This window comes from Engystomops pustulosus, chromosome 9 (assembly GCF_040894005.1).
Source record: "Engystomops pustulosus chromosome 9, aEngPut4.maternal, whole genome shotgun sequence".
In the NCBI taxonomy this organism is placed as follows: domain Eukaryota; kingdom Metazoa; phylum Chordata; class Amphibia; order Anura; family Leptodactylidae; genus Engystomops; species Engystomops pustulosus.
The window spans coordinates 17,089,433-17,111,634 of NC_092419.1; the positions used below are offsets into that span (position 1 = coordinate 17,089,433).

The 22,202-nt window shown below is 50.0% G+C and overlaps 1 protein-coding gene across 1 annotated transcript; it reads left to right on the plus strand.

Moving 5' to 3' along the window:
- Positions 1-1,645: 1,645 nt before the first annotated feature.
- ARHGAP35 (Rho GTPase activating protein 35) lies at positions 1,646-18,330 on the plus strand. The gene is made up of 7 exons (XM_072124370.1): positions 1,646-1,931; positions 7,814-11,692; positions 13,636-13,777; positions 14,116-14,193; positions 16,223-16,354; positions 16,471-16,576; positions 16,679-18,330. Exons 2-7 carry the CDS (start codon positions 8,057-8,059, stop codon positions 16,989-16,991), a joined length of 4,407 nt encoding a protein of 1,468 aa, XP_071980471.1. The 5' UTR covers positions 1,646-1,931; positions 7,814-8,056; the 3' UTR covers positions 16,992-18,330.
- The last annotated feature ends 3,872 nt before the right edge of the window (positions 18,331-22,202 follow it).

Here is a 22,202-nt window from a genome sequence, read left to right on the forward strand (position 1 = left end):
CTCTTCACCCCAAAAAGACAGTTCTATCCACTCTACAGCCTCATGTGTTCCTTTCAGACCTCTCTACCCACATCTGGACGCCTCTACCGATACAGAACCCTCTGTGCCTCCAGACTCTGGCACTTCTCCCCTCTGTCCTTTCTCTATACCCCTATATCCCCCTCCACCCCCCTCTGTCCTTCCTCCAGAGCCCTATATCCCCCTCCACCCTCCTCTATACCCCTATATCCCCCTCCAGACTCCTCTGTCCTTCCTCTAGAACCCTATATCCTCCTCCTTCTCTGTCCTTACTCCAGAGCCCTATATCCCCCTCCACTGTCCCTTCTCTATACCCCTATATCCCCCTCCAGACTCCTCTGTCCTTACTCCAGAGCCCTTTATCCCCCTCCTCTAGACCCCTATATCCCCCTCCTCTGTCCTTCCTTTAGACCCCTATATCCCCCTCCTTTGTCCTTCCTCAAGACCCCTATATCCCCCTCCACCCTCCTCTAGACCCCTGTATCCCCCTCCTCTGTCCTTCCTTTAGACCCCTATATCCCCCTCCTTTGTCCTTCCTCTAGACCCCTATATCCCCCTCCACCCTCCTCTAGACCCCTATATCCCCCTCCACTGTCCTTCCTCTAGACCTCCACTGGTGCCAGAGGCGGCACTCTGAGCCCTTTCTGTGGGCACCCAGGCCATCACCCCAGAATGAAGTTCACCAGACAGAACTCAAAGAATCTGCCTGCAGAATCTTCCTACAATGATAGATGAATTTGCCCTCCTCCTTTTAACTGCGTTGGTGTCCTTGGGAGGCTGAAGGATTGAAAGTTGTCAATGAACAAGGAGAAATAAATTGCTGCTTAAATTGCTGCGCTGGCACTTTGCAATAAATAAGTGGATTTTGGTTGAAGTTGTGTCACTGAGGCTCTAAAAGGTTCGCCATCACTGCTCTAGACCCCTATATCCCCCTCCACCCTCCTCTAAACCCCTATATCCCCCTCCTCTGTCCTTCCTCTAGACCCCTATATCCCCCTCCACCCTCCTCTGTCCTTCCTCTAGACCCCTATATCCCCCTCCACCCTCCTCTAGACCCCTATATCCCCCTCTGTCCTTCCTCCAGACCCCATATATCCCCCTCCACCCTCCTCTGTCCTTCCTCCAGACTCCTATATCCCCTCCATTCTCCTCTGTCCTCCATCCTGGCTCTGGCCAACAATGAGATCTCTGAATACGTCACACATATGATATTTGATATGAGATTTTGTTGTTGATTTCATGCCAAATTTGCGGATTATTCTGTATCAGAGGGGCAGATTCTTAGAGGAATAGCTTAATGTGGGAGCCAGGAGCCTTAGAGCCCAAGTGTCTCTCCCCCCTATGAGGAGACCAGTAGTTTGACCGTCCGCTAGGCCTCTGGGAGGGTCCATGACTGGCGGGGGGATTACTGGTGCCTGTACAGGAATGCTGTGTCACACACTGGGAAACCTTTGTGCACAGATTACTACAGTGTGAGAATGTTCAGGACACAAATAAAGTTATCATTAAAAAAAAATGCAGAGTCTCTGGTGTAGCAACATGGCGTTTTGGTACTTCCGGCGCTTTCAGAACCATAGCAGGCAATGGCAATGAGAGTAGAAACATGGCCGACTTCCGGAGGCGCTCCCGGCGCGCCCACGACGCCCTTTCTCCTTTGGTCGTGCCCGCGCCCGCGCGCCCGCCGGAAGGAAGGAGCCGCCATTACAGGAGGAGACTCCCGAGTCACCCGGATACACCCGGAAACCGCGGCCGGGGACCCGCCGTCACCCGCAGCACCCGGATATACGAAGAGGCCGCGGCCATCTCCACAGCAGAGCCGGGCGTAGACGGAAGGAAGACGCATCTGGGCCGCACTGCCCCCCGCACCTGGAGCTCCCGGAAACCGCGGCCTGATCCACGCCCGACACAGACGGGTGAGAGCTGACAGCCCGGGCCCCGCCACACACACCCGGCACAGGGCGGGCACCACATTGTGTCACCTCATGGCAAACATGACAACACCGCCTGGCACACACATGACAACACCGCCTGGCACACACATGACAACACCGCCTGGCACACACATGACAACACCGCCTGGCACACACATGACAACACCGCCTGGCACACACATGACAACACCGCCTGGCGCACACATGACAACAGGGCCTGGCACACACATGACAACAGTGCCTGGCGCACGCACATGACAACAGTGCCTGGCACACACATGACAACAGTGCCTGGCACACACATGACAACAGTGCCTGGCACACACATGACAACAGTGCCTGGCACACACATGACAACAGTGCCTGGCACACACATGACAACAGTGCCTGGCACACACATGACAACAGTGCCTGGCACGCACATGACAACAGTGCCTGGCACGCACATGACAACAGTGCCTGGCACGCACATGACAACAGTGCCTGGCACGCACATGACAACACTGCCTGGCACGCACATGACAACAGTGCCTGGCACGCACATGACAACAGTGCCTGGCACGCACATGACAACGCCGCCTGGCGCACGCACATGACAACGCCGCCTGGCGCACGCACATGACAACGCCGCCTGGCGCACGCACATGACAACGCCGCCTGGCGCACGCACATGACAACGCCGCCTGGCGCACGCACATGACACCGCCGCCTGGCGCACGCACATGACACCGCCGCCTGGCGCACGCACATGACACCGCCGCCTGGCGCACGCACATGACACCGCCGCCTGGCGCACGCACATGACACCGCCGCCTGGCGCACGCACATGACACCGCCGCCTGGCGCACGCACATGACACCGCCGCCTGGCGCACGCACATGACACCGCCGCCTGGCGCACGCACATGACACCGCCGCCTGGCGCACGCACATGACACCGCCGCCTGGCGCACGCACATGACACCGCCGCCTGGCGCACGCACATGACACCGCCGCCTGGCGCACGCACATGACACCGCCGCCTGGCGCACGCACATGACACCGCCGCCTGGCGCACGCACATGACACCGCCGCCTGGCGCACGCACATGACAACACGTATTAGCATGCAGCCTAAATCCTTAGATCCTTTGAGTTTCTGTTTTATTCTCCCCTGATTCCAAAAGCCTTAACTTTTTTTTATTTTTTAACAGATTGTATTTTTAATAAGCGCCATTTTATATTACATGCAAGTCTAGTGAAATGAATAAAATTGCGCCATTTTCTTGTGCGCTCTGTGGTCACGTCTTTCCCTGTGCGTTTCAATTAACACCTCCCCTTTATTCTTTATGTTGGGGCAGTCACAGGGAGACCAAATTTATCGAGGTTTTAATTTTAGTGGATTTAAGAAAATCAAAAACAATTGCCATTTTGCCAAATTTCACACCTGTGTGACGGACCTTGTAAGGTGTCATTTATAGAAATTTGGGAACTAAATAATTAATTTTTTAATCAAATTTTTTGGTTGAAAAAAGGCAAAACAATGGCGATTTGGGCGCTATTCTCCGTTACCGTGTTCACAGTCGAGAATAATCTTTTTTTTCTATTTTAATAGAACCGGCATCTTGGGGCGAGGCGCTACCTGTCATGTCTATGATTGTTACTGCTTATTTATTTTTATCTGTTTTGGGGAAAGAGGGTGTTTTAAACCTTTACAATTTTTTTTTTAAATGTTTTACCATTTCTTAGGCCCCCTAGGTTACATTAACCCTGGGGGAGTCTGATCGCTCATACAATATACTGCAATAGTACTATACTCCAGTATGTCCATCAACAACTATTAGAAATCAGTATCCATCGCGGGCCTACAATTCTCTGAGCTTGTAGGCCTTTGTCATGGCAACTAGGGCTGTGGAGTCATGGAGTTGGTGACAATTGTGGGGGAGTTGTGATAAAATGGACCGACTCTACAAAAATATAGTAATGTAATAATAAAAATTGTCCTTTAAATGTCTGTTCTATTCATGAGCAACATTTATCGGTCCAAGGGCCTCCAGAGCGGACAATAATACCGGAAAACCTCCACCCTAGAGAGTGCATAATAATATCGGAGAATCATCACCTCCCCTTGACCCTTCCCCCCAGAGCGCACAATAATACCGGAACGACCCCCCTCCCTTCCCCCAGAGCAAGCAATAATACCGGAGAAACACCCGGCCCCTCAAGAGCAGAAAATAGTACCGGAGAACCAACAAGGTGCTCTCCCCCCCCCCCCTCCCCCCGGCAGACAATAATACCGGAGCTCTAACCCCCCCGCACTCCCACAGCAGATAATAGTACAGGAGCCACCACCCCAAAGCAGACAATAATACCAGAGGCCCCACCCCCCCTGAAAATACAATAAAACCTGAGATCCTTACTGCTGTCGGGCCCCCTCCTGCTTCTCTGTGTCGTTGCTGCTGTCGGGCCCCCTTCTGCTTCTCTGTCGTTGCTGCTGTCGGGCCCCCTTCTGCTTCTCTGTGTCGTTGCTGCTATCGGGCCCCCTCCTGCTTCTCTGTGTCGTTGCTGCTGTCGGGCCCCCTCCTGCTTCTCTGTGTCGTTGCTGCTGTCGGGCCCCCTCCTGCCTCTCTGTGTCGTCGCTGCTGTCGGGCCCCCTCCTGCTTCTCTGTGTCGTCGCTGCTGTCGGGCCCCCTCCTGCCTCTCTGTGTCGTTGCTGCTGTCGGGCCCCCTCCTGCCTCTCTGTGTCGTTGCTGCTGTCGGGCCCCCTCCTGCCTCTCTGTGTCGTCGCTGCTGTCGGGCCCCCTCCTGCCTCTCTGTGTCGTCGCTGCTGTCGGGCCCCCTCCTGCCTCTCTGTGTCGTCGCTGCTGTCGGGCCCCCTCCTGCCTCTCTGTGTCGTCGCTGCTGTCGGGCCCCCTCCTGCCTCTCTGTGTCGTCGCTGCTGTCGGGCCCCCTACTGCCGCTCCGTGTCCTGACTAGGGTTGCACTGATACCAGAATTTCGAGTGCGATATGATACCCAGAAAAGTATTGCAGTACTCGATACCGATACTTTCAAGAAAAGGAAAAGGTATTGTGTGAATATTTGGGGTGCGGTCACATGGGGCATTTACATTGTGTTTAGAAACGCAATGCAAAAGTCTGGGGGCAGAGCTCAGCCTGATCACATGTGTTTTAATGCAAATACGATTGGTAATGGTGACCAGTGATTGGCCAGGAGAAGCTTTAGTGCTTTATGACAATGTAGTAGATGGGTTGTAAAGGTTGTCCTTGGAATGGTAACATAAAATACTACACTAAATAGTATATTTTAGGGCTCATGTAGACGGGCGCTTTTGTCCACGTGTCCATTTTTTTTCCCGGATGTGCAGACAGTAATAAAAAAAAAAATTGCAGCATGCAGACCACGTACATCCATAGAATTCAATTCTACAAATGTTGCAACCAACTGGGCGGGGCAAGAAGGACATTAGAAGCCCATCAGCTTTTTAGAAGCAGATGAGCAGCGGACACGCCCGTCTGAATGACCCCCTTACATTTTGTCTTTTTGTCATTTAATTTAACTGTATTATATGCTTAAAATATTATAATCTCCATAATAATCATCTCAATAATAATCTCCCTAATAATAATAATCTCTGAGAAGATCCCTCCAGTGCATGGAGCCTGTTTCACAGTATAAATCCTCCCATTGACAGCCACTAAGCCCATAGCCTGGTGGGTAGATGTTCTGTCTCCCTATGGCAGGTGGAGTGTGGAGGTTGTGGGTTCAAATCCCGGGCTGGGATAATATGTATTTAATTGAATTTAATAGAGACCTTGTGTCTGGGGAAGCCCTGGGAGATGTAGAGACCATATATGGACAAATGGTGTGGTCCCAACACATCTACACAAAGGATTCCCTGCCCGATGTCTGTGGAAGTCACTCCGTTCCACACCTAACAGAAACCTGGTATTGACCCGTTCTGGCTTTGATAGTATCGTACAAGTACCGAGATTTCAATGTATCGTGCAACCCTAGTCCCGACAATGGTTGTGTCAGGATAAGGACACACAGCAGAGCCGCCTCTGCAGCAGGGCACAGGAGAGGTCCACACGTGGACAGAATTGTTGGTCCCCTCGTTTGATAAGGAAGAAACCCACAATGGCCACATAAATAACTTGAACCTGACAAAAGTAAAAATTAAATTGCTTTTCTATGTAACCAAACGAGGGGCAGACATTGCTTTTCCTCCAGACCCAAAAATAAGACTCCTGAAACGGGACAGAAATTAAACGTAATATTGTGTTTCAGAACCTTATGAGGTCGATCGCTGCAGTCACACGATTTCTGTGACTGTCAAGGAGGGACTTGGGCGGCTCCTCATGAGCTGCTCCAGTGTCTGGGGGTGAAGGGTTTCGGCTCCTTCCAAAGATGCTCAGTAGGATTTAGGTCCTTGCTCACAGAAGCCATTTTAGTATAGTCCAATGGTTTTCTAATTCTTGGGTGTTTTTAGTTGTGTGTTTTGGGTGATTATCCTGTTGCAAGACCTGAGACTGAGCTTTCTGACATTGGCTGCACATGTCTCTCTAGAATCTCTTCATAGTCTTGAGATGTCATTGTCCCCTGCACAGATTCAAGACCCCCTGTGCCAGATGCATCAAAGCCCCAGAACATAACAACCTCCTCCATGTGTCACAGTGGAGATGGTGTCTATTCAAGATCTGCTTCATTTTTCCATCTGTGACCATGGAGCTGATGTGCCTTTCCAAAAATTAGATTTTAGTCTCGTCTGTCCATGGAACTTTCTCCCAGATGCTTTGAGACTTGTCAACATGTAGTTTTGCAAATTCCAGCCTATGATTTGTTTTGAGCAATGGTGTCCTCTTTGGTCGTCTCCCATTTAGTCCACTTTGGCCAAAACAACAACAGTGATCTGACACTGATGTTCCTTGAGCTTTGAAGTTCACCTTTTAATCACTTTAGAAGATTTTCTGGGCTCTTTAGTTACCATTCGTATTATTCGGAATAATATGTGCAGCTGTAGTCACAGGAGCAGCAAGCTGCTTGGAGATTTGTTTTATAACCTTTAGCTGTAACATGCCTCATGACAAGTATTTCCTTGGCTTCCTCCATTGAGTGTGGTACACAGCATGGCACCAGGACATTTCTGTCCAATCCTGTTGAAGTAGGGATGGAAAGCAATGTCTACCTTTCATTTGTTCAATTTCATGGAAATGTATTTTTTACTTTTGGCTGATTGATGTTGTGTCTGTGACCAATGTGTGGTTTTCTTTAATTAAACATGGAGTAGAGGAGGAGTGAGGAAAGGAGAGAATTTAATTTGTCTGCTCTGGGGTCTCCAGTACTAATATTGTCGCTCTGCATGTAGTGTTTGGTTGCTGCGGTGGTATTTATTGTTGTACTGTGGTATCTATAACTTCTGGGGTGGCATTTTTTGCTGCGTTGTGGATATTGGTGCATCTAGGGTGCCGGTTACTGATGTTAGGAAATTTCATAATTTTTGTTATGTTTGTGGAGTTTGAGTCGGTCCATTTTATCACTACTCTTACTCCACCAAAATTGTCTTCGACTCCGCCACATGTCGCTGCCATTCAATTTACGTGTCTCCACTTGGGAAACTGCTCCACTACACATATTACACAGTTCCACTACATGTTATCGCTTCACATGTGACATGACCCGGTCACGCATATTACATTGCTCTGCCACACTTCACCCTCGTGCATGTTACACTTGTCTCACAGCGCCCCATGCATTGAGTTTCTTATGGGGATGGTGGCAACTAACTTAACTACAGAACAGAGTGATATCTTAGTTACAGTAATACCTTCACCCTGAGTGTTTGTGTCCCATGTCACTGCTGACGCTGAATATGTTTGTTTTCCAGACTGCCCAAGAAGCTGGATGATGAGCACCATGTATGGCTGGCACGGTGGAGATACATGGACCAGCTCCTCCTCCTAAGAACTTGCTTTACCCATCTAAAGAGAGACATGTGGGAATAACGAGGACCTGGCTGTGGATTACAACGTCCTTGTGTGTTGTATCCTCTGAAAGAGTCTGTGCATGGAGTGCCATCACCAAGCCTTATCCCGGCAGGCGTTGATGTGGGCAGGATGAGTGCTACGCCATGATGATGGCTCGGAAACAAGATGTGCGGGTCCCCACCTATAGCATCAGTGTGGTGGGCCTGTCCGGCACAGAAAAGGAAAAAGGCCAATGTGGCATCGGGAAGTCCTGCTTGTGCAACCGCTTTGTACGTCCCAGTGCAGATGACTTCCACTTGGACCACACGTCCGTCCTTAGCACTAGTGACTTTGGGGGCCGAGTTGTGAACAATGACCACTTTTTGTTCTGGGGGGACGTCACCCGGACACTGGATGATTGTGTGGAATGCAAGGTGCACGTGGTGGAGCAGACAGAATTCATTGATGACCAGACTTTCCAGCCTCATCGCAGCACAGCGCTGCAGCCATACATCAAGCGTGCGGCCTCCAGTAAACTTGCCTCTGCTGAGAAACTCATGTATTTTTGCACAGATCAATTAGGACTGGAGCAGGACTTTGAGCAGAAGCAGATGCCTGACGGCAAACTGCTAGTCGATGGCTTCCTGCTCTGCGTGGACGTTAGTCGTGGAATGAATAGGAATTTTGATGACCAACTTAAGTTTGTGTCTAATCTGTACACTCAACTAGCCAAGACCAAGAAGCCGATTGTACTCGTGCTGACCAAGTGCGATGAAGGCGTGGAGCGCTATATCCGAGACGCTCACGGCTTTGCACTCAACAAAAAGAATTTGCAGGTGGTGGAGACGTCGGCACGGTCCAATGTCAATGTGGACTTAGCCTTTACTGCCCTCATACAGCTGATAGACAAAAGTCGCGGCAAGTCCAAAATCATTCCTTACTTTGAGGCGCTGAAACAGCAGAGCCAGCAGAGTGCAGCTGCCAAAGACAAGTATGAATGGCTGGTGGGACGAGTGGTCAAGTCACACAATGAGACGTGGTTGAACGTGAGCAGGCGCATGCAGAGCTACAGTGAATATCAGGATTATGTATACTTGGAAGGTACAGAAAAAGCCAAGAAGCTCTTTCTGCAGTACATCCAGCGGCTCAGACAGGACCATATTGAGCGCCGACGCAAGGCTTACTTGTCAGTTCTTCCCCGTGCTTTAGATGTCCTGGTGCCTGACCTCAATGAGATAGAACATCTGAGCTGCCCCAAAGCTGCCAAACTGTTAGAGTCCAAACCTGACTTCTCGCATTGGTTCGTGATTCTTGAGGACACCCCATGGGACCTAACAAGCCACATAGACAACATGGAGGATGACCGGATACCTTATGATATTATGGAAACTGCTCAGGCAGCAGATGTCTATTGTGGCCACCTTGAGAAGCTAAGGAATGCAAGAAAAAAATGTGAGATGAAGAAAGCCTTCAAAGAAAATCTATCTGCCTCTCCATTCATCACCCCAGGGAAGCCCTGGGAGGAGGCTCGCAGCTTTATTATGAGCGAGGAGTTCTACCAGTGGTTGGAGGAGCCCGTCTACTTGGAGATATATAGTAAACACCAGAAAGAGATCATTGACAAAGCAAAGGAGGAGTTCCAGGAGCTGCTGCTCGAGTATTCAGAATTGTTCTATGAACTAGAGCTTGATGCCAAGCCGAGCAAAGAGAAGATGGGGGTCATCCAGGAGGTTCTGGGGGAAGAGCAGAGGTTTAAAGCTTTGCAGAAGCTGCAGGCCGAGCGAGACGCCCTCATCCTTAAACACATTCACTTTGTCTATCACCCCACAAAAGACACTTGCCCTAGTAACCCTTCATGTGTAGACACCAAAATAGAACAGCTGATCAGCTCTAGGTGCCCTTACCCCTATGATCGTCTGTATAAAGACCCAAATGTGGACAGAATAAACCTGGTGATCCTCGGCAAGGATGGCCTGGCTCGAGAGCTGGCTAATGAGATCCGTGCTCTTTGCACCAATGACGACAAGTATGTGATCGATGGGAAGATGTATGAGTTGTCTTTGCGTCCCATTGAGGGAAATGTACGACTGCCTGTCAACTCCTTTCAGACCTCCACCTTTATGCCTCACGGATGCCTCTGCCTTTACAACTCCAAAGAGTCTTTGTCCTATGTCGTAGAGAGTATTGAGAAGAACCGGGAATCCAGTCTTGGAAGGAAGGACAACCACTTGCTTAACTTGCCCCTTACCTTAATACTTGTCAACCGTAGGGGTGACACGAGTGGAGAGACTGCACACAGCCTCATTCAGCAGGGTCAACAGATATCCAGCAAGTTGCCATGCTACTTCGTAGATGCTGCCTCCACAGGCTTGGGCTACGGTCGCAATGTCAATGAGAAGCAGATCAGCCAGATTCTACGGTTTCTTTTGGAGTCCAAGAAGAACCTGAACCTTGTGAGCTCCTCCCCTAGTATCAAGGATCTAGTTGATTGCGACCTACGTATAGTCATTTGCTTGATGTGTGGGGATCCCTTTAATATGGAGGAGGTGCTGAATGTTCTGAAGCCTCATACGTATCGCCCATCGCAGTTTGGAGTCGGTGGCTCAGTGCTGCTCGACCTCCCGCTAGGAAGCCAGAAGCGCAGACTAGAGCTGCTGATCTTGTCCTATCATGCCTCCTTCAACATCCGTAAGACTAAACTGGTACACGGGTATATGGTTTTCTACGCAGCCAAGCGACGTGCCTCCCTGGCCATGCTCCGGGCCTTCCTCTGTGAAGTTCAAGACATCGTTCCTGTTCAGCTTGTTGCCTTGACGGAGGGCCCTGTAAATCTCCTTGAAAACCTGACCAGAGACCAGCTGACCGAGGGCGAAGAGATTGCTCAGGACATCGAGGGTAAATTCCTAAATTTACAGTGTGGACAGGCTCTGCCCAAGCTGGAAATGTTCTTCTCCTTCTTTAAGGACGTTGTCGAGAAGAAAGTCATCATTGAAGCGTCTCATATGTATGACAACACAGCAGAAGCGTGTAGCACTACAGAGGAGGTCTTCAGCTCTCCTCGTGCAGGGTCTCCACTCTGTAATTCCCACTTGCCAGACTCTGAGGAAGATCTAGACCCTTCTCCGCAGCACATCCTCTCTCGGGATGACATGAGTCTGACCCCAGCCTCTAGAGACCATTCCAAATTGGAGGACAGTGACAGTCTTCCTTACATCTCTGTCGTGAGCACCTTAGAGAGCAGACTGAACAACAAGGTACCTCCGCCCCTAAAACCAAAGCCTGATCTGTCCTACCTAGATCCAGGGTCCCGAGATGGACACAGAAGGTCCTTAACCTCCATCGCATGGCCAACATGTGAAGCCTTTGACCCTTCAGACTATGCTGAACCTATAGACTCTGTAGTGAAACCAAGGAACCAGGAGGAGAACATCTACTCTGTGCCTCATGACAGCACGCAAGGCAAAATCATAACTATCCGCAACGCCATCAAGCCTCAGTCCAACGGGAGCGGGAATGGCTCAGACAGTGACATGGATACAAACTCCCTGGAGCGAACACGGAAGGCATCGATTGTGACCAAACCTGTCCTCTACCGGACCAAGTGTGCCAAACTTGGGAAGTTCTCTAGTTATCGCAGCAGCTTCAGCGTGGGCAGCGATGACGAGCTTGGTCCCATGAGGAGAAAAGATGAAGAAGTAGGACCACAAGGGCCCAAGGACAACACTACAAACTCCTATGAGGCAGACGGGGAGGATCCACGCAAGAGAAACATTCTACGCAGTCTGAGGAGGACCACCAGGGTATATAGCATCTATATGGGCAAAACAGTGTAGATTCTCACTTTATGTGCATTCACAGCCTGAGCTGCAGAGACAGGAGTGTAATACATGATGTAACTCAGGATCAGTACAGGATAAGTAATGTCATGTATGTACACAGTGACTGCACCAGCAGCAGAATAGTGAGTGCAGCTCTGGAGCATAATACAGGATGTAACTCAGGATCAGTACAGGATAAGTAATGTCATGTATGTACACAGTGACTGCACCAGCAGCAGAATAGTGAGTGCAGCTCTGGGGTATAATACAGGATGTAACTCAGGATCAGTACAGGATAAGTAATGTCATGTATGTACACAGTGACTGCACCAGCAGCAGAATAGTGAGTGCAGCTCTGGAGTATAATACAGGATGTAACTCAGGATCAGTACAGGATAAGTAATGTCATGTATGTACACAGTGACTGCACCAGCAGCAGAATAGTGAGTGCAGCTCTGGAGTATAATACAGGATGTAACTCAGGATCAGTACAGGATAAGTAATGTCATGTATGTACACAGTGACTGCACCAGCAGCAGAATAGTGAGTGCAGCTCTGGAGCATAATACAGGATGTAACTCAGGATCAGTACAGGATAAGTAATGTCATGTATGTACACAGTGACTGCACCAGCAGCAGAATAGTGAGTGCAGCTCTGGGGTATAATACAGGATGTAACTCAGGATCAGTACAGGATAAGTAATGTCATGTATGTACACAGTGACTGCACCAGCAGCAGAATAGTGAGTGCAGCTCTGGGGTATAATAGAGGATGTAACTCAGGATCAGTACAGGATAAGTAATGTCATGTATGTACACAGTGACTGCCCCAGCAGCAGAATAGTGAGTGCAGCTCTGGAGTATAATACAGGATGTAACTCAGGATCAGTACAGGATAAGTAATGTCATGTATGTACACAGTGACTGCACCAGCAGCAGAATAGTGAGCGCAGCTCTGGGGTATAATACAGGATGTAACTCAGGATCAGTACAGGATAAGTAATGTCATGTATGTACACAGTGACTGCACCAGCAGCAGAATAGTGAGTGCAGCTCTGGGGTATAATAGAGGATGTAACTCAGGATCAGTACAGGATAAGTAATGTCATGTATGTACACAGTGACTGCACCAGCAGCAGAATAGTGAGTGCAGCTCTGGAGCATAATACAGGATGTAACTCAGGATCAGTACAGGATAAGTAATGTCATGTATGTACACAGTGACTGCACCAGCAGCAGAATAGTGAGTGCAGCTCTGGGGTATAATACAGGATGTAACTCAGGATCAGTACAGGATAAGTAATGTCATGTATGTACACAGTGACTGCACCAGCAGCAGAATAGTGAGTGCAGCTCTGGGGTATAATAGAGGATGTAACTCAGGATCAGTACAGGATAAGTAATGTCATGTATGTACACAGTGACTGCCCCAGCAGCAGAATAGTGAGTGCAGCTCTGGAGTATAATACAGGATGTAACTCAGGATCAGTACAGGATAAGTAATGTCATGTATGTACACAGTGACTGCACCAGCAGCAGAATAGTGAGTGCAGCTCTGGGGTATAATACAGGATGTAACTCAGGATCAGTACAGGATAAGTAATGTCATGTATGTACACAGTGACTGCCCCAGCAGCAGAATAGTGAGTGCAGCTCTGGAGTATAATACAGGATGTAACTCAGGATCAGTACAGGATAAGTAATGTCATGTATGTACACAGTGACTGCACCAGCAGCAGAATAGTGAGCGCAGCTCTGGGGTATAATACAGGATGTAACTCAGGATCAGTACAGGATAAGTAATGTCATGTATGTACACAGTGACTGCCCCAGCAGCAGAATAGTGAGTGTAGCTCTGGGCTATAATATAAGGTCGCATACATGTATATTTGTCCTTTCATCATGTTCTTTTCAATTCTTTCTAGAAGCGACCTAAAATCCGGCCCCCCTTGACCAAACAGACCTGGGAGAGCACCTACTTTGGGGTGCCACTTGTGAATGTTGTGACCCCTGAGAGGCCCATCCCTGTGTTCATTGAGAAGTGTGTGGAGTACATAGAAACCACAGGTGAGAGGAGCCTCCCAATATGTTGGGGTCGGGTGTTGAATCTCCCGTCTGATCTTCCACTTAGAGGTCCCTTTCTCTTGTGTTCTGTCTATAGCGCCCCCCATATCCCTGGCTGTATGTAGCATGGCAGCTCCTAATCATAGGCCTGGGGGGTGTAGTCATCACTTTGGAGCAATGGCCGGTGCCACAGTGGGACATGTTGCCCCTCCTCACCCATTTTTTTAATAGTTTTTTTTAAAGTGTCTTTTGGGTAGCAGAATGGGGTTCTAGGTGTGATAACTGCCCCTATGGTTTGTGTTCCTCCCCCTCACATTGGTGAATGTTCTGCTTCCCCCCAGGTATGAGCGCAGAGGGAATCTATCGGGTCAGCGGCAACAAGTCCGAGATGGATTCACTGCAGAGACAGTTTGATCAAGGTGATGATTATACTAAGAGCATTGTCCCCCTGCCCGCCCCTCCGCTGCTGTACCGAGCATTGTCCCCCTGCCCGCCCCTCCGCTGCTGTACCGAGCATTGTCCCCCTGCCCGCCCCTCCCCTGCTGTACCGAGCATTGTCCCCCTGCACGCCCCTCCGCTGCTGTACCGAGCATTGTCCCCCTGCCCGCCCCTCCGCTGCTGTACCGAGCATTGTCCCCCTGCCCGCCCCTCCGCTGCTGTACCGAGCATTGTCCCCCTGCCCGCCCCTCCGCTGCTGTACCGAGCATTGTCCCCCTGCCCGCCCCTCCGCTGCTGTACCGAGCATTGTCCCCCTGCCCGCCCCTCCGCTGCTGTACCGAGCATTGTCCCCCTGGCCGCCCCTCCGCTGCTGTACCGAGCATTGTCCCCCTGGCCGCCCCTCCGCTGCTGTACCGAGCATTGTCCCCCTGGCCGCCCCTCCGCTGCTGTACCGAGCATTGTCCCCCTGCCCGCCCCTCCGCTGCTGTACCGAGCATTGTCCCCCTGCCCGCCCCTCCGCTGCTGTACCGAGCATTGTCCCCCTGCCCGCCCCTCCGCTGCTGTACCGAGCATTGTCCCCCTGCCCGCCCCTCCGCTGCTGTACCGAGCATTGTCCCCCTGCCCGCCCCTCCGCTGCTGTACCGAGCATTGTCCCCCTGGCCGCCCCTCCGCTGCTGTACCGAGCATTGTCCCCCTGGCCGCCCCTCCGCTGCTGTACCGAGCATTGTCCCCCTGGCCGCCCCTCCGCTGCTGTACCGAGCATTGTCCCCCTGGCCGCCCCTCCGCTGCTGTACCGAGCATTGTCCCCCTGCCCGCCCCTCCGCTGCTGTACCGAGCATTGTCCCCCTGCCCGCCCCTCCGCTGCTGTACCGAGCATTGTCCCCCTGCCCGCCCCTCCGCTGCTGTACCGAGCATTGTCCCCCTGCCCGCCCCTCCGCTGCTGTACCGAGCATTGTCCCCCTGCCCGCCCCTCCGCTGCTGTACCGAGCATTGTCCCCCTGCCCGCCCCTCCGCTGCTGTACCGAGCATTGTCCCCCTGCCCGCCCCTCCGCTGCTGTACCGAGCATTGTCCCCCTGGCCGCCCCTCCGCTGCTGTACCGAGCATTGTCCCCCTGGCCGCCCCTCCGCTGCTGTACCGAGCATTGTCCCCCTGGCCGCCCCTCCGCTGCTGTACCGAGCATTGTCCCCCTGGCCGCCCCTCCGCTGCTGTACCGAGCATTGTCCCCCTGGCCGCCCCTCCGCTGCTGTACCGAGCATTGTCCCCCTGGCCGCCCCTCCGCTGCTGTACCGAGCATTGTCCCCCTGGCCGCCCCTCCGCTGCTGTACCGAGCATTGTCCCCCTGCCCGCCCCTCCGCTGCTGTACCGAGCATTGTCCCCCTGCCCGCCCCTCCGCTGCTGTACCGAGCATTGTCCCCCTGCCCGCCCCTCCGCTGCTGTACCGAGCATTGTCCCCCTGCCCGCCCCTCCGCTGCTGTACCGAGCATTGTCCCCCCTCTGCCGAGCATTGTGCCCCCCGCCCCTCGCGCTGCTGTGCCGTGCATTGCCCCCCCCTCTGCCGAGCATTGGCCCCCCCCCGCCCGCCCCTCGCGCTGCTGTACCGAGCATTGTCCCCCCCGCCCGCCCCTCTGCCGAGCATTGTCCCCCCTCTGCCGAGCATTGTCCCCCCCGCCCGCCCCTCTGCCGCTGTTGGAAGGTGAATGTCAGGAAACCTTTCTCTCTGTTCCCTTGTCTAATATCCCGTAGTTCATTTGTTGCCTTTAGATGTCACGGAACTGCACCCCTGAAGTGGGACCGGTGTCTTCCTGGTCATGTGACCTTTCACGGATGTTGTCCCCCCCCCCTGGTGTAACATGGACCCGTATATATGTGCCGGTCACTAGAGCTGCAGCCGCTCTCTGCGCTGTTATAGATGTCTCCCTAGTTCTCCACCCCATGATCTCAGGATCCGTCTTGTTGATGGTGATAAGTCGCTGCTCCTGTCTCTCTCTGACCTCTTGTCACGTTCGCAGATCACAACCTGGACTTGGCGGAGAAGGATTTTACGGTGAACACTGTAGCCGGAGCCTTGAAGAGTTTCTTTGCGGAGCTTCCGGATCCCCTGGTGCCATATAGTGTCCAGACTGAGCTGGTGGACGCCTACAGTAAGTGACGCTGGTGCCATGAGTACTGGGCCCCACGTCGGTGCTCAGAGGATCCATGGGATGGAGGGGTCTGGTGAGGACTCCAGGGATTGATGTTTTTGTGTTTCCTTCTTTAGAAATCAATGACCTTGAGCAGAAGCTTCAGGCAATGAAGGAACTTCTGAAGAAACTGCCTAAGGAGAACCAAGAGATCTTCAAATACGTCATCTCCCACCTGAATCGGTCAGTGCCATGTGTCCTTTGTGTGTTGTGTGTTGGGTGCACATTCTTTGGGGGCAGTATTGGGGCGGTGTTGGTGATTGTGTCTCCTCTGCTCCTCCTCAGGGTCAGCCAGCACCATCACACTAACCTGATGACAAGTGAGAACCTGTCCATCTGTTTTTGGCCTACGCTGATGCGCCCAGACTTCACTACCATGGACGCTCTAACAGCAACTCGCACCTACCAGACAATCATCGAGCTCTTCATCCACCAGTGTCCATACTTCTTCTACCAGCGCCCTCCGGTGGACCTCCCGACTCCAAGCTCCCCCTCCACACCTCCCATCCATCCACCATCTCCTCCTCCTCAGTCTCCCCCTTTAACCCCTGTGTCCCCGATGGAGAACCTGCTATTGTCGGATCCAAACATCCTGTGACCGTTCCCTTCCCTGCAGCTTAGAGTCTCTCCTGGAGGCAACGTCCGCCCCCCTCTGGGCCACTCGCTGACCTTTGGTGGAGGACCAGTGGCTTCATCTATGGGACCACTACAGATATAAGAGACATGGAATCTGAGCCCAGGGTGGACCCTCCAGTGAAGATCACATGTGGTAATCGTGGTACATTATGGAGCGTGGGTGTCCCTGGTACACTGTGCAAGGATCATGAGTAGCTACCTGGTACACGGACTGTGTGACCCCCCACTTCAGAGGGACCCTGCTTCTGGGGCGTCGGAGCCCCTGCTCTCTGTGGATCACACCCTTGTTCTGGATCACGTCACAGGAGGAGTAACACTGTGAATAGTGGAGTTGGACAGGATTCTCTCCGCGTTCCTCTGTGGTATTAGCGCCCCCTCCCCTAAGTTTTAGGACACTAACCCCCCCCCCAATGGACAGAGAAACGACCACACTACATATCTTAGCACTTACAGAAGGCACATTAGGGTTACTGGGGGCTGCATGAGTTGTATGCTTTGTACATGATTCCACGGAGAACACATGTGTGACACCGGCCGGAGATCACACGCATGTTCATGTGTCTGACGGTTTAACCACTTCTGCTCCGGCTGCTTCTTCTTCTTTTTTTAAGCGGCGCCTCTGGCTTGAATGGTTTGCTCTGGGGTAACCGATCTCCTGAGGCGCCTTCTTGCCCCTCCCCTCCCCCCGACCTCGAGTCGTCCTTCTCATTTTATAGGCCTGACCCTTAAAGGGTGAGATGGCAACCCCCCCCCCCCCCCCCCAATTTTATCCGCCATGCCCTACTGATCCCTGTAACAGACGGCCCCCGCTTTTACTGACTTCACAATGAGCTGCGCCCTCACTACCTCGATGTCGAGACACTAACTGTCCTCAAGTGTTAACTCCCCCCTCCCCCACCCGAACCTGTATGACCGGCGACCACATGTAACGCACCTCCACCTGCTAACTTAAACCCTCACCCCGTGTATGACTTTCCCTCCCCCCACCTAGTGAGCGTGACCAGGGACTGTGTGCGGTCCTGGTGGGCCCCGAGGTGACCCGTGTGGGGTCGGCCTCATGGGAAAGGAAAGTCTGTAGCCGCCATCCCTGAAGCTTGTGCAGGGAGGCCTCGCCGTGACTGGGGGCCCCCGTGATTTCCTCTTCTGTTTGTCGCTGTCCGATGGTCGGGTCATTTTGTGCATGAGAATGTGATCCTTCCGCCGACGCCCGGAGTCGTATTTTCTGCTCATTGTAATTGGAACAAACTGAGGGCCTTAATGTGACTTGTATTATAGCTAATAAATCTTGTTATAAACTCCCAGCGCTCTCTCTGGTCGTCTGCGGGGAAGGGGGGCGGGGGGTCCGCAGCGTCTGTGATACAGTAAGGCGACACGTATGGAACCAGGGATGTCCAGTCCTCTAAATCATAATAGCTGTGACTTTCAGCAAGCAGAGATCTTGATGGGCATAAGGAATATAATACACAAGTACAATAGTCGTCCCAGACGCCACGGGACACCCCTGGTCTCAGCGATACTTACCCCTTACCTGTCCGTGTCCGTTATCTCCTCTGTATCGTAGCCCAGTCACAGAAGCTGAGCCTTATGGGAGCAAAAGTTTCCGAGTGTAAAATTGGGATAATTTGTGAACAGGGACTATAATTTGCAGGGGGCCAAGGATTAGGAAACGGTAATGATAGAGAAACAGGACTTCCCATCCCCCCCCAGATGTAAGATGCAGTTTCATTATAAGATCTCACCCTAAAGGTCTGGAAGATTTCCAGTTATCCCACAAAAAACTGCGGCTCACGAACAGCGGGAAGACCCCAAACACCTCATGTCGGTGCACTCGGCCCTTCCTCACCTCACACTCAGATGTACATTGAGCGAGTATCCAGCAGGGGGCAGCACAGACCGGATGGTTTCTCTCTAGTCACATTGTGTGAGATTTAAATAATTCATTTGCATTTTATTGCATGAAATTATAGAAACCAGAACATAATATTTGGTCCGTTTCCCTTTGCCTGCAGTTCTTGTAGGTCGCTCTGCAGCATGGGTTCTGGTCCTCTCCTACTGATCTTCTCCAGATCTTTCAGGTTTCTGGGATGGGAGGTTCAGCTCCTCCATAGATTTTGGATTTGGTTCAGTCTGGAGACTGGATGGGACACTCCAGGACCATGAAATTCTCCTTCTTCCGGAGCCGCTCCTTAGTTGTCCTGGCTGTGTGTTTCGGGTCATTGTGGAAGACCCAGCCATGACCCATCTGCACTGCTCTTACTGAGGGAGGAGGTTGTGGTACGTGGCCCCATCCATCCTCCCTTCTATACGCTGCCATCATCCTGTCCCCATTGCAGATAATCCCCCCAGAGTCTGATGTGTCCCCCCACATGGTCGGGACATGATATGGAGTTCCGAAGTTCTATTTTGGTCTCATCTCTGGAATCATCCAGGTGGTTGTTGGGCCTGGACATGAGCAGGAGGAGCCGGTGTGTCCTGCAGGATATAGTCCAGGACTGTGCAGTGTTACTAGCGGTGATCTATGTGACTGAGGTCCCAGATCTCTTCAGGTCATGGACCAGGTCCTCCTGTGTAGTTCTGGGCTGGTTCCTGATCGCTCACAATCATCCTGACCCCATGAGGCGAGATCTTACATGGATCCCCAGACCCAGGAGGACGGACGCTCATCTTTGTTCCATTTTTGTAACTCTTAAGCCAACAGTTGTTGCCTTCTTACCAAGCTGCTTGTCTTTTGTCCTATATGCCCCCTATGTAAAAGAATATAACTACTATAATACTGCCCCCTATGTAAAAGAATATAACTACTATAATACTACCCCCTATGTACAAAAATATAACTACTATAATACTGCCCCCTATGTACAGGAATATAACTACTATAATACTGCCCCTATGTACAAGAATATAACTACTATAATACTGCCCCCTATGTACAAGAATATAACTACTATAATACTGCCCCCTATGTACAAGAGTATAACTACTATAATACTGCCCCCTATGTACAAGAACATAACTACTATAATACTGCCCCCTATGTACAAGAATATAACTATTATAATACTGCCCCCTATGTACAATAGTATAACTACTATAATACTGCTCCCTATGTAGAGGAATATAACTACTATAATACTGTCCCCTATGTACAAGAATATAACTACTATAATACTGCCCCTATGTAAAAGAATATAACTGCTATAATACTGCCCCCTATGTACAGGAATATAACTACTATAATACTGCCCCCTATGTACAGGAATATAACTACTATAATACTGCCCCCTATGTACAGGAATATAACTACTATAATCCTGCCCCCTATGTACAAGAATATAACTACTATAATCCTGCCCCCTATGTACAAGAATATAACTACTATAATACTGCCCCCCATGTACAAGAATAACTGCTATAATACTGCCCCCTATGTACACGGAATATAACTACTATAATACTGCCCCCTATGTACAAGAATATATAATACTGCCCCCTATGTACATGAATATAACTACTATAATACTGCTACCTATGTACAAGAATATAACTACTATAATACTGCCCCCTATGTACAAGAATATAACTACTATAATACTGCCCCTATGTAAAAGAATATAACTGCTATAATACTGCCCCCTATGTACAGGAATATAACTACTATAATACTGCCCCTATGTACAAGAATATAACTACTATAATACTGCCCCCTATGTACAAGAATATAACTACTATAATACTGCCCCCTATGTACAAGAGTATAACTACCATAATACTGCCCCCTATGTACAAGAACATAACTACTATAATACTGCCCCCTATGTACAAGAATATAACTACTATAATACTGCCCCCTATGTACAATAGTATAACTACTATAATACTGCTCCCTATGTAGAGGAATATAACTACTATAATACTGTCCCCTATGTACAAGAATATAACTACTATAATACTGCCCCTATGTAAAAGAATATAACTGCTATAATACTGCCCCCTATGTACAGGAATATAACTACTATAATACTGCCCCCTATGTACAGGAATATAACTACTATAATACTGCCCCCTATGTACAAGAATATAACTACTATAATACTGCCCCCTATGTACAAGAATATAACTACTATAAAACTGCCCCCTATGTACAAGAATATAACTACTATAATACTGCCCCCTATGTACAAGAATATAACTACTATAATACTGCCCCTATGTAAAAGAATATAACTACTATAATTCTGCCCCCTATGTACAGGAATGTAACTACTATAATACTGCCCCCTATGTACAGGAATGTAACTACTATAATACTGCCCCCTATGTACAGGAATATAACTACTATAATACTGCCCCCTATGTACAAGAATATAACTGCTATAATACTGCCCCCTATGTACAAGAATATAACTGCTATAATACTGCCCCCTATGTACAAGAATATAACTACTATAATACCGCCCCTACGTACAGGAATATAACTACTATAATCCTGCCCCCTATGTACAAGAATATAACTACTATAATACTGCCCCCTATGTACAGGAATATAACTACTATAATACTGCCCCCTATGTACAAGAATAACTGCTATAATACTGCCCCCTATGTACACGGAATATAACTACTATAATACTGCCCCCTATGTACAAGAATATATAATACTGCCCCCTATGTACATGAATATAACTACTATAATACTGCCCCCTATGTACAAGAATATAACTACTATAATACTGCCCCCTATGTACAAGAATATAACTACTATAATACTGCCTCCTATGTACAAGAATATAACTACTATAATACTGCCCCCTATGTACAAGAATATAACTACTATAATACTGCCCCCTATGTACAGGAATATAACTACTATAATACTGCCCCCTACGTACAGGAATATAACTACTATAATACTGCCCCCTACGTACAGGAATATAACTACTATAATACTGCCCCCTACGTACAGGAATATAACTACTATAATACTTCCCTCTATGTACAAGGATATAACTACTATAATACTGCCCCCTATGTACAAGAATATAACTACTATAATACTGCCGCCTATGTACAAGAATATAACTACTATAATACTGCCCCCTATGTACAAGAATATAACTACTATAATACTGCCCCTATGTACAAGAATATAACTACTATAATACTGCCCCCTATG

What these genes read in the sequence shown, in the direction of transcription:
- ARHGAP35 (XM_072124370.1), top strand. Translation starts at nt 8,057, where the DNA reads ATGATGATGGCTCGGAAACAAGATGTGCGGGTCCCCACCTATAGCATC. An exon ending in GTCTGAGGAGGACCACCAGG is followed by an intron (nt 11,693 to 13,635) that starts GTATATAGCATC and finishes AATTCTTTCTAG; the next exon opens with AAGCGACCTAAAATCCGGCC. An exon ending in TGAGCTGGTGGACGCCTACA is followed by an intron (nt 16,355 to 16,470) that starts GTAAGTGACGCT and finishes TTCCTTCTTTAG; the next exon opens with AAATCAATGACCTTGAGCAG.